The 13581-nt window shown below is 41.4% G+C and overlaps 1 protein-coding gene across 5 annotated transcripts in view; it reads left to right on the top strand.

Moving 5' to 3' along the window:
- The first annotated feature begins 666 nt into the window (after window positions 1–666).
- LOC111875809 (EF-hand calcium-binding domain-containing protein 4A) overlaps window positions 667–13581 on the top strand; it is a 34707-nt gene continuing 21792 nt past the window's right edge. For 2 of the 5 annotated variants that reach the window (XM_023872349.2, XM_023872351.2), the window contains exons 1-2: window positions 667–926; window positions 12903–13085. In XM_023872349.2, the coding sequence (XP_023728117.1) occupies window positions 12960–13085 (126 nt within the window). In that variant the 5' untranslated portion in view covers window positions 667–926; window positions 12903–12959. Of the gene's footprint in view, window positions 927–9239; window positions 9422–12902; window positions 13086–13581 lie in introns of those variants that run through there. The other 3 variants (XM_033750231.1, XM_023872350.2, XM_023872352.2) reach the window with 3 other exon arrangements.

The raw sequence follows: 13581 nt of genomic DNA on the forward strand, positions 1-13581 counted from the left end.
ATAAATTTAATTAAAACTGAGTGAAATTTACATATGACAGTACCTATGTAAGAGAACTGTCATATTAAATTCTTTTATTCTGTCAGAGGACTCAAAACATTAGCTGCTTAAAACTTAATTTGACCCTTACATAAATGGCCTGTATATTGAACCAATTAATATACAATGGAGTTCAGTTCTTATTGAGTAACCACCAGTTGCTCAGTTACTCAAGAATTTACCAACATTTTATGAAATCCAAAGGTTCATTGCTTTAGTCACAAGAGCCTATCTTGAGGCAGATGAATCCAGTCTAAACCACCCCACGTTATTTCTCTTACATCCATTTTAATATTGTCTTCCCACGTATGTCGAGGTCTTCGTAGTGGTGTCTTTCCTTCTGGCATTCCCACCAAAACCCTGTAAGCATTCCTCTTCTCTGCCATGCGTGCTGCATTCTCTGCCATCACATCCCCCTTGACTGGATCATTCTAATTATATTTGGAGAAGAGTGCAAATTATAAAGCTGCAACCAAACCAAATGGAAACAGCTGGACAAGGTCTGAAACTGTCCTGTCAAGCGGCATCAAAGTCGAAACACGCTAGACTCTTCTAATATTAGAAATTACGAAACTCCTGGTCGCTGTGCCGGGTGATTGCTTGGGATGTTATAACGTTGTGTCAGACCGCTCGAGCCCGCAGACAGGTTTGTACCTTGGAGGTAAGCGTGGTGGCGTGTGAGTTTCATTTGTTTTGTTAGCTTACAGCTGAACTGTGCCTCATTCTGTCTGTCAATGGTCTCGAACTGCGAGTCGTGTGCGGTGTTAATGGCTGTTGCCTTGTGCAGTGTTCCGAATAAATGCGTCACGTCAGACGTGTTGTGTGAACGTACAGAATGATAACGTGAATAGAGATGTAGAAGGTTGATTTTGTAATGACTTTTAAAGGTAAGCGTAATTTAGCATCAATTAAAATACCGGTGAGGTAGGCACTTTCGTATGTTCTTTGTTATTTTGCATATGTCACTGAACAAATGTGTTTTGGCAAAGCTATTGATATCAAAGATATCACACTGCAAATTAATTATTTGTCCTTTCATTTGTTAAATTCTTAACTCGTCACAAGAAACTGGATAGGTTGTAATGATATCCTTAATTTATGTTACATGAGCGATACACCGATATACGTACTCGATTGGAGCTCCATTTATATTAAGCCGATACGAAACAAAATTAAATTCTGTCTACAAAGTTTTTTGATAATTACCATACCAATTTTTGTCGAAAACCTTCGAGTTGTTTCTGAGTTGAAACGGACGCAACCACGCTCTTACTATTATGGGTTCCTTTTAAACGCGCTTTTCACAAGGAATTCATTAAAGTGACTTTCTGGTGAAGATCTATGCATTGTATAAGTACTCTTGTACTGCTGTCATTAGGGTAATTAATGAAGGATGAGGCAGGATATGTACTACGCATAGAGGAGTCAAGAAATACATACGGAATTTTAGTTAAATCTCAATAGGAGAGTCTACTTGGAAAATATACACATAAGTAAGAGCATGTTATTAAAATATATAATATGGAAATAAGCTGTGACGTGAACTGGATACGTTTTCATTTTGACGACAATAAATTTTGGATTTTGTAATAACAGAGGAAGGCTGTCACACGACAGGAACGTGCATACACCGGGTTCGAGTGTGGAAGCAACCGGAAAACAGAGCGCGTGTCCTTCGTTACGCAACGCCTCACTTCTTTTCATGACTTGGTAATTCCGCGACACCCGTTCCACTGACCTTCACTTTTATGTTTAACAAGGTCCCTGTTACGAGCAAACCGTCCCGCCGCATTCACTCTGTGACTTTTTTACGATATTGTCAGTAACTAAATTATATGCGATGACAGATGATTGATGAATTGAAGTACAAATATTACGTTTTTGGACATTATTCATTGTCATGTCTTTATCTAAAATCACCGGCCTGTTTATTTCTCAAAACACAACGTTTCGGAGACTGCATTTTGTCTTCGTCTTCAGGTAAAACCTACTCAGTTGGGCCCAATCGATAGAGCTAGTCCCTATTTCCTATCTGCGTTATGAACGTTTCAGAAGAGCCTGCACACTATTGTAATCTGAAGATGGAGGCAGCAGGGTAAAGCGGCAGGGACGTGAGGCTCATCACTCACTTCCATTTAGTGCCGAGGTCAAGAATGATGGAGCTATAACCCCACTCTCCCATATGTCTTTACGCCATGATGCTTAATGAATTAAGCACGTGGACAACTTTACCTTTCTTATACCCTGTTTCTCAATTAGGTTTGTCATGGACATGTGCTGTTAAATATCACAAGACGTTACTCTGCCTACTAAATGCCACTGATTTCAAAGTGACTTCGGAAGAAAGGCATAAAACTGAAACTGAAATATTAATCCTTTGAAAGGTAAACATTTTTATCATGATCACTTCACGACTGACAGTTTTCCGTCAGTCCGTCCTGGCGTCGAGCATTTTCTGGGGCGGATGGCTAGACCTTTATTCACATATCGGAACATTAAGTCATAATCAGATCAGAGGAATGGTTAGTCTTTTGTCAGTGTCTTTCCACGTATCAAGTGTTCGTACTATAACATATTGTGACATAACTATCTCATTATTGTACGTTGCATGGTAACGCCTCAGTAAACAATTAATAACACCCAGCCCATTTCCAGGCAACGGCCCTCCAGGTTGGGGGTGTCTCGAATCTGTGACATTAAAATGTGATCATGAGTCCTGCGGGACTGGGACCTGAGAATGACTGCACTGGCGAGAACCAGCAGCAATTGTAAACAACAGACCCATCCTCTCGTCAGACAGGATGTTATATAAGGATCATAACCGCAGGTGTTCAGTTGGAAAATTAGAATTCTTGTCTTGTGTCTCAAGGGGCTTGTCGCCTAGAAGAACTGACTGGCGGTACACAGCCACCCGTAAAGTGACTCTGACTCTAACTCTTACTGGAACATAAAAATCATCTACTTTTCTCGTAGACTTAGGCCGCCTGAGACTCATCTTACATTGAATGAACGAAATATTCTCTTCGTAAAATGTAAAATATATCAGTGTATTCTTCTATAAGAGGATTACATGGAGACTGCAAACAGAAATGATTGAAGCCAAGGCCTTCAGAACATTTATTATAATCTACTCCTTATTAAAAAATGAGTGTTTAATCCCCAGCATTAAACAAACCCTCCATAAGGCACTGATCAGATCAGTAATGACTTACGCTTGTCCCGCCTAGGAATTACCGGCAGACACCCACCTCTTAAAATTGCAGCGCCTATATAACAAGGTTCTCCGCACCATTGGGAATTCTCCAAGGGACAAACCAGTCCGCGATTTGCACACGGCTTTCAGCCTTCCGTATGTATACGATTATATAGCAAACTGTGCAGGTGACAAGCAGAAGTCATACAAAATCATGAGAATGAATATGTTTGTATTATAGGACAGGGTGAAGCCAGACACAGAAGAGATAAGAGGCTTAAACTTGACGGTGGCAAAGCTTACTACTGTCCACGTGACTAAGCTGCCGCTGTAGAACAAGACCTGCTTTGCAAAGCCTGTACTGACAGAGGACTTGTATATAGTGCAAAAGCATGAATTTTCAATGACTTCCTCTGTGTGAGAAATGTGCATTTGACGAAAGGCCAAGCATATTCATAAGAGACAAACCAATCTTATCATCAGAAAGGATGTTTTATAAGGACTATTACCACAAGGATTCAGTTGAAAATATTTCCGGTCGTGAGTTTCAAGGGGCTTGATGCCAAGGAGAACTGACTGGCGGTAAACCGTCAGGCATAAAAAACAACTCCGACTTTGACTTTTTTAGTCAGTCGAGGATGTTGGTTAGTTACAGCGAAGGACAGAGTTGGGGAAGTGAGAGAGTTTCGGGACAGCTGTAATGGAAATACAGTCATGAGTTGAGATTCGCCGCCTTGAGTTAGTTGTGAGATTTCCCACCGCGGCGGCCCGGGTTCGATCCCGGGTCTGGTCAAGTGGGATTTGTGGTGCAGAAAGTGGCACTGGGGCAGGTTTTCTCCGAATACTTCGGTTTCCCCTGCCAATCTTCATTCCACCAGTTGCTCCACAATCACCCTCACCTATCATCTGGGACTGTTACAATAGGCCAGAAGTTGCAGCAGTACAAGGGACTTAGTCCCACCCCATTAGTAATAAAAAAAAAGGTGTGAGATGGTAGGCAGCAGCCAAAGACCATGCAAAGGACATTGTTATGATCCGTTACAAGGCAACAGCTAGTGGAGACTATAAGACTTAGAGAGTGCTGTAGTGAGAAGTCGAATACGTTAATTAGTGAGAGCGTTATAATTACTTGTCGTTACGATTTGTAAGAGTTTAATAATCAAACTCCGTGTATAGTCACTAATACGTGACAATACTCACAAATATAAAACGATGCAGAGAAATGATATTTACAACATTGCACATCTTTACAAGCCAGTGGCCTGTGTAACAAGGCTTCCGTCGGTTCAGGTTATGCCTTATATTATTTTTTTTTCTTGGCACTACAGCCCCAGTGGGCCTAGGCCTACCTCCATGAACTTCTCCGTTCACTTCGGTTTTTCTAGATCTTACACATTCGGTAGGACTCCTTGGGCGGGTGATCAGCTCGTCGCAAGGCCTCTACCTGTAGACAAACACAGAAAAACGCACACAAACTGAACATCCATGCCCTGAGTGGGATTCGAACCCATGATCCCAGTTTTCAAGCGAGCGAAGACGGTAGATGCCTTAGACCGCTCGGCTACCGTGACCGGCCCTTATATTATTTAGCCTGTAATAAACGGCAGGTACGTCTCTTGAACAATGATACGCCTAATCGCCGCCAAGCTTAAGCCTCTTATACGTCCTGTGTTGAGCTTCAATTTAGTTTGCTTTTGGAACATTTGCGTTGTTTTATGAGACTTCCGCGCAGTGTTATGTGTACGCATGTTGAAAATCTGACCGGTGTGCGCCTTGGGAAACCACCGGTGGTACAGAGAACTTCATTGTTTTTTTATTGCTAGTGGTGTTGGACTAAGTCCCTTGTACTGCGGCCACTTCTGGCCTATTGTACCAGCCCCAGATGAAAGGTGATGGTGATTGTTGAGCAATTGGTGGAATGAAGATTGGCAGGGGAAACCGAAGTACTCGGAGGAAACCTGTCCCAGCGCCACTTTGTTCACCACAAATCCCACTTGACCAGACCTGGGATCGAACCCGGGCCGCCGCGGTGGGAAGCCAGCAACTAACCGCTTGAGCTATGGCGCGGCCATTACAGAGAACTTTATTTGCAAAGGTTGGCATTTTCCGTGTATTCTAAGGGCGAACAGACATGACTCATTAATGACTTGATGAGTGCTTTAGGGAGGGCTAGCTTAATGCTAGCATATAATCATACAGTTTTGAATAGGAAGTAGATTCTTGCAAACCTTCAGAAGACTTCGGAATCCACTGTTCCTGTGTACAGTCTCCGTCCAAGCAATCTGTCAAAGATGACACGAAGATATTTTACGAATTAACTTTAAGATTCCGTTCCTGGCTCACAGAAAACACACTCAATGTACATTGTAAAGAAACGCTGCTTAATTCTGTTTAGCGAAATAACGGCAGTTTAGCCTGAGAATCGTAAGAAACGCTGAAGTACACTCGGTGGACAAAATTAATAGCATATTGATATTAAAACGGATGGTACATATAGTAACAGCTGTGCTTTAAAGGTTTAATCCTTGTCTACTCCCGCTTCCTCCATAACTTTGTTGTCCGATGGCCCCTTGCTGGATAACTAACGAACTCCGCGGAGCTGAGCTATTCTCTAGAAACTGCCAGTTGCGCAGCTACTCAAGAATTTCCGAACATTTTACGAAACCAGAAAGTTCATTGCCGTGTTTAGAAGAGCCCTACACTGGTTTCAATCCTGAGCCAGCTCAATCCAGTCCCTATCACCCCCATTCTAGCTCTCTAAAATTCATTCTAATATTATCCTCCAACCTATGTCAAGTTCGTCCTAGTGGTCACCTTCCTTCTGGCTTTCCCATCAAAATCCTATATGCATTAATATTCTCTCCATACATGCTACATGCCCTGCCCGTCTCATCCTCATCGACTTTCCCCTTGCAGGATACGTACTTTCCTTGTCTGGTATCTGAAACGATCGAAAATTGAAATTTTGCTCTTATTTCGATAAAGTTCACTAGCTGAGTGGGCCAACCCAGACATTTTAAATTATCTCCTTCCTTGTTAGAATCCTGTATACAGGAATTTGTTGTTGTGAAGGCAATCGTATCACACAGACAGGAAACATTCTCTGTTATATTTCATCCAATAATTATTGCACCGAAAAATGTCGGGAGCAGATATATAATATATGTTAATTATATTTTTTATGCCATGAGCCTTTTCTTGATAAAACCTAGTATGTACTTATTTTAGGCTTTCATGGCGGCCTGTTGCTGTTATTGATTCGACTCTTGCTTATCTACACCGTATGGATTTTGGCAGTGCTGACGTCTTGAAAGCACATGCTGCCTCCATCTTCCACCTCGAAGTTTGAGGCAGCATGTATATCCGAAACGCCAGCAACATTGCCGACATCCATAGGTGAAATGACCCAATAACAGAATCTACATCAAAAATTGACTAAGTTCGATTTGATTATATGGAGAAGGCATTAGAATCAAAATCCACCGCCGTTAAGGGCAACGATAGTAATGATGTGTTCCCTTGGTACTGCGGCCTCAAATCGACCAATTGCAACATCCCCTGATGATAAGGGCCGTGAAAAATGAGTGACTAGAGTGGGAAATATGTAAGTATCTTGCTGATTCAGTTTCACTTCGTCCTTTGAAATACGTATTAATCATTTACACCATGTAACCGAATTCGATTATTTCGGAAAATTCTTCATGTGATAAGATAAAATAGAGAAATCAGCCATTGTGAGAAGGAAGTGGATTTTACTGCGTCAGTGGCGACAAACCTTGGGCTGAAGTGACACTACCATGCCGAACGGGTAAAGGAGGGAAGACTAACACAAAGGAAAAAACGTGTTTCACCGGTTACGTCAAGGAAGGAAACGCATATTCACACGAGTAAACCCACTATCGAATACCGAGGAATGGGAGATAGGCACTTGGAAGAACAGGCCGCTGTGGGAGCTGGAGGTGGCAAACCCACGAAAGGATCACACCAACAAAAAGAAGAGATTTATACCAAAATAACGAGAAGTTGACTTTTCGGCTCTATATAGTACGTCTCGCTTCAGTGCGTAGCACTCCTGCTTCGTTTTCGGTTGGTACTTGGTTCAAATCTAGGCCCACAGCTCATCTCTTATGACTGAAGGTATATTTTTTTTTTCAATTACCCCAGTAAATTCTGAGATAAATAGCCGACTACTTGGATCTGAGCCTTTCTAAAGCTAACAGTATTTACTCAAGGAATTTCTCGCCTTCATGGAACCCAAAACTACATTGCCTTTTTCATAAGAGCCCATAACTGATCACTGTTCTGGGCCAGACAAATTCGGTTCACACTCTCGCACACCATTTCAATTATAAGATCCATTTTAATATTATGTTCCCATCTACGTATACTGCGAATACTCCCCCTACGCTTTTAAATAAACCTCGCCTGCAGCGATTCCCAATATTCTAAATTTCGGAGCGCTTACTTCAAACCTCTAGCTTTACCTTTACCTTCACAGTTTGTTACTGTCAATAATTAATCGTCCTTTTAATTTTCCATGACATCACATCGGTTTCTGAACCAGCATCAACTCGTTCCGACATTGTGACAGTAGCCAAAATGACCAGGCGATGATGGAATTGCACCGACTTTCTTTATAAGAAAATCGTAATTCTTGTAATGTTCGGTGAGAGTACGGTAACGCAGTGCGCCGACAGATCGCTGCAAAAGCTGACTGCATTTAGTAATAAGTCTGCCGGCAGTCTCTTTGTCGTCAGGTGTCATTTCCGTGTAAATGCCTGCTTGGAAGGGCTTCATGAATTATATGTTTTGTGTTTTAAATACTGAATGTTGTAATTAGATTGTGGGTACGGGGAAGCCCCTCGCACTAAAGTAATTCCATTGTTAATTATCACGATCGTTCGATTCTCCCTGTGAATATACTATATTGCTGCAATTCGCCTTACGTTCCCTTTCTGTCGCATCTGTTCTTGAGAACTATACTGTAGACTTCTGCGTAATTTTGTCTCGCTAAACACAAGAACTTCGTCACTCTTAGAAGATAAGAGTTACTTGTGGATAAGCTATCGGTGATAAACATCAATTGAAATTTACGAAGAAGTGTTTTCTGCTGGTTGATAAGACACTGCTGAAGTTATAAGAAATCAGGAGATAAATTGGTCGGGTCCCGACCTGTTTAAGGCGACTATCACTTCCTCGAAAATGTATCAAACCGAACAGCCTAGCACAGCTGTAATGTTGCCGTTTTTAGTCTTGCCAAAGATACTAGAAAACCTGTCAATAATATAAAATTCAATTGAAGTATCTTCAATAAGAACGCCATTATTTGATGCTAATAAACTGAGGGACAAGTGAAGCTAGTAGATCATGAAACAGAACCACTGACACGCATGCCATATACTCATATAAGATTTCAAAGTAACTGGAACGCCAGAATCATGTTGCTACATGTCGTCGGTTGAAGCAAAACTCCTGATGCAAGTAGGTCCTGCTTACGAAATATACATTTATTCTGTTTCTGTTTTGCAGAGACACGGAGCGACCGACCCGGTTGCTCCTTCTTAGATGAGGCCCTGAATACGAATGAAAGGACGTTTCCGAATAATGAGTTTGTAAGAATATGGATGTAATTGCCCGTAGCCTGATATTCTAACGCTTTGTTTAAGTGATCAAAACCACGAGATCTCTCAGTAAAGCCAGCCACTGAACTGAGTATAGGACAGACGACCTCTGGGATAAGAAACAGGAATGCTAGTCGCTTAATTTTAGCGATCGATAGAAAATTCACAGTTAGTTTAATTGAGTGTATAGTAACAAACTAAGCATGGTGCAACCATAGCATTCACATACACAAAACACGATTAAATACGAATTGCGTGCGTCGTTTGTTTTCCTACGTGTTATGGTACACCTGTATCTATAGACATGAACGTTACGTCAGGTTAAGAAAATAATTCCTAGCCCTTGCACTGTCAGTTTGGTTGGGATTCATGGGAAATATTCTAGTGATAATACTTGTGCTGCTTCGTAAGAGATTGCAGTTGGAGTGTAGCTGCGAATTCAAGTGGCAGTGTTCAGCTCTGGTAAGAGTCCGACTGAAGATTGGAAGCCTACATTGAAATATCGATTGAGAGTAAATACGCCTGCTTAAGCCTACACGCGGCACAATATAGCAGGAATAATACACGAGTAAGTAAAACTTTTCAGAGTATACAGGGTCTCATTGTTACATGACTTATTGTACAGAATGGTTTTTGGTCATCAAAATATTTTAAAAAGCTTACATGAAAATATAGGTCACGCGGTAGCGTAGTTGGTTCAGTCACTATGCTACAAGCCGGAAGGTCGCGGGTTCAAGTCCTGATGAGGTAGTTGGATTTTTTCAATTGACCTAATCCTTCCAGCATCACTATGGCCCTGGGGTCGACTCAACCTCTAACAGAAATTAGTACTAGGAATATTCTTTGAATATTACTGGGGGTAAAGGGCGGCCGGCGAGTAAGACTGACAACCTTGCAGCCACCTATGAGCCGATTGTCTAGAAAATGTAGGAACCTCAACATCTCACAACCCTATGGACCTCCAAGGCCTGTTATAGGGATATTTTACCTTTTTTTTTTTTTACTTATATACCCTGAGAGCCTTCTTTATAAGTTACAACTATTCGAATTTCAACTTCCTCAGCTTAACGGGTTGTGCATAAAAGGATAACAAACAAAATGTCTATTAATAACCTATTTATTTTCGCCTTGGTACAAGAAGTGCTCGAAATGACCATCTTTACCGACATATAACTCAGCTTTGCGCGAAAAAGAAACTCGCAAGCATTCGACATTCCCGGATGTACTCCTGATTTCATTTACATTCTTTTGAATTCCAAGTCACAGTTCCCCCTAGTATCGACTGTACTGGTGGCGTAGATCTTGGGGTTTTCACATATCCGCAAACAAAAAACTGAGAAACCCCCAGTCAGATGAGCGTGCAGGCCAGGAAAGTGGAGCTTCACGTCCGTGACCAATCCAGCGCCCAAGATAAATTTCTGACAGTCATTGACATACTTTATAACTGCAATGTGGAGAAGCAGCGTCGTGTTGAAACCACTGGTGAAAGCGCGTATTGAAGGGCGCGTCTTCCAATGAAATATTTAAATGTGTTCGAAGACAATTGAGGAAATAGCAGTTACTAACTCGTGCCGGTAAAATGTGCGGGCCTATGAGGGAGTCAACTAAACTTCCAACGCACATGTTGATGGAAAACAGTCGTTTCTGATGGCGTACTTTCCAGAACGTGACGGCATGATCTAACATTTGCTAATGGTTACCTGTAAGGCTATTTAAGAATGGCCCTCAAAGTATATGTTCATATGGATTCATTTACTTATTTTGATGCCCAAAAATCAACCTCTAAAATATGGCGTGCAATAATAACACAGGTGGGTGAACAATATTAAAATAGATCTTAGAGAGATAGGATGGGATGGTTTGGATTGATCTGGCTCAGGATAGGGACCAGTGGAGGGCTCTTGTGAACACGGTAATGAACCTTAGGGTTCCATAAAATGCTGGGAATTTCTTGAGTAGCTGCGCAATTGGAGGTTTCTGAAGAAGGGCTCAGCTCCATGAGTGAATAATGACAGAGCCTGCACATACAACATATATACACACACACAAGGTCACAGAAGTTTCACACGTATATTCGTGGGTAAAGCTGGTTACTCGGCAAATTGACGCCGAAGATTAAGAATTCTCTGAGATGAATAGTAATACGGCTTACTAGGGTTGTTGCCAGTTTAGATATTTTTGGTTGTAAGACAATATCCGTAGAGTGAATTCTCTTATACATGAGCAACAAGTTATGTTCTATTTAACAAAAGGTAAAAATTAGCCTCTACTTAATGAAGCACCACGCAATGAAGACGTCGGCACTTAGATTGACGTAAGTGATCTGCTTCACGCCCCGGCTGCTTTACTCCGTGGGAAAGAAATTCCACTACCAGTTGCTTATGAGGCAGTGCAGGAGCCAGGACCGGTCTAGACGCTCTGGATTAGAGGAAAATCCGCCTTGATATACTGTGGATCAGTAAATGGAAGCGAGTGACAATTCGACTAAACTCGCTCCCATGGTAACACTTCTATCTCGTATTCGGTAGGTGTCTGATTCGAATTCCGGACGGGATACAAACTATCTTGAGAGGTTCTAGTGGTTTTCCTCATTTATTCCAGGCAAATGCTGGAACAGTTCCTCCATTTATATCAAACAGCATCCTTCCACGTCCAGCCATATTCACTTTTCACTGTCATCCAATCATCCTTCCTCATACAGTAAGAGTTATTGACAGCATCGTTGCATAAAATACAACTAAATAAAGAAGATATAATTCCGATATTCACCCCAATAGTTAGCATTCAGTCATGCACATGAATATTTGGAACATCATCATCTTCGAATTGCTGCCAAGAAATAACCATCAAACAGATAAAATCTTGGAAAGATACGAAAGGTTCCTACCATCAATATTAAAACAGCCTATTTTTTTGGCCGAGAGATTCTTTCGTTCTTAAAGTTACAAATGTTGGGTCCGTTAATTTATTTCATGTTCCTAAGTGCGTTCATTAGAGTCATAATTAACTAACAAATAAATACAAAGATTAAGCCTCGTTTGTAATTTTCTTGCAGAGTTTAATTTAAATTCGAACATCTGTGTCAGGCTTTCAACCTAGGGCGTTTGAATTCAATTATAACCCACATGAGTACACTAAAGTTGAATTAAAGAGAAACAAAGGAGTTGACGCAATGCTTGGGGTGTGGTGATGCAGAGAAATTGAAAAGAAAACGTGGTATATGATTCATACATGTGTCAAAAGACAGTGACGCATATTGACATACTAATTGTAATTTAACACGCCCAATGACTATTTTCCAAAGAAGTAAACAAAAACTTGGTTTCTTAAACTATGTTCTGCGGGTATTTGGAACTCCTTAAGGAGCATAATTCATTACGATCACGTGCTTAAAAAGAAGTTCTTGTTAAAAATACAACACCGAAGTTATTTCGTTCCTTAGAAATTAATCCAAATATACGATATTGAAACGTACAACTCGCCCAGATATACGTTACGGAAAACAGACTGGGCGACTTCTAGTTGCTAGAATACGATACGTCACCTAGAAACTAAAAACAAGAATTTCTGGAAATAACTAACCGCCTCCTTTCCTTAGATAAGACACGGGTCGCATAGAAAACGACGCACCCAACAATTCTTCTATTGTTGTCTGTGTATTTGTTGTCGCGGTAATTTTTTTTGCCGAGTCGTTGCCTAGCAACAATAGGGGATAAACATACAGACACACAGACTGACGGGAGGGACTTACGAATTACGCAGTTAAGATGGGCTCAGTAGACGTAATACACATGCCTGATTTCATAAAGACTGGCCAAGGCATTCGAAGGTTAATACATACACAGCATGGCGATCGCATAGCCCTACTTTAATTTTTTCAACATAAGGAAATTAGGCTAATAAAATTACAAAATATTTGTCCACACAACTGATACATTTGTCAGTTTAAGTCGTGTTAGAAGTACAACAATGTATGAATAGCTTCCGTGTCCTACGTATTGAAATGCTTATCATGGTAAACAAAGTTTCGTAATTTACATCTTTTCTAGGTTTACATCCAAAAACGGCAACCATAAAATAGTATTTCTAGAGCCATAGTTATCAGCATGGAGACAGCGACTTCAGGAGGTGTCGACAGGAGCATGGAAGCTTTCCTTCAGGAAAGGGCGCAACAGCTGTTCCTACTGACTGACCAAGAACGGAAAGGATTCATCGTGAAGCGAGATATGCAGGTACAGCTTCATCTAATGACTGACCCTGGCAGTAATGACCGGTAATGACTGTTACTGAGTGACGAACTAGGCAGTGCTGTGTTGCCAGTCAGCTGAAACGAGAGGTTATGTATTGCTGAAGAAGGTTGTTCTTACTCTCAGCCTTTTCCTTTTCAGTAGAAACTGACGGCATAGCACCCGCCCGCCACCGAACGCGATTGTTAGATAATTGCAACCACCTCCAACCCTTACAAGTTCTCTCCTCAAGTTTTGTCTTCATAACATCCTCCCATCTATTCCTAGCTTTCCTAAGCGAATCCTTCCCTTCAGTCGGTTACATTGCTTCTGGTCCTTGTCAGCACAGCCATTCCTGGCTTGAGGTCTCGTCGCGATATATGATCAAGATCTTGTTCTCTCCTAGACATGTATTATTTAGAAATGGGGCCTCCTCTTAGACGAGGGGAGTGGTCGGTCTTTCCGTATAAGCGCTAGGCTTGTTGCTCAGAACGAGTATATC

The sequence above is a fragment of the Cryptotermes secundus genome, unplaced genomic scaffold (genome assembly GCF_002891405.2).
Source record: "Cryptotermes secundus unplaced genomic scaffold, Csec_1.0 scaffold1712, whole genome shotgun sequence".
NCBI classification, from domain to species: domain Eukaryota; kingdom Metazoa; phylum Arthropoda; class Insecta; order Blattodea; family Kalotermitidae; genus Cryptotermes; species Cryptotermes secundus.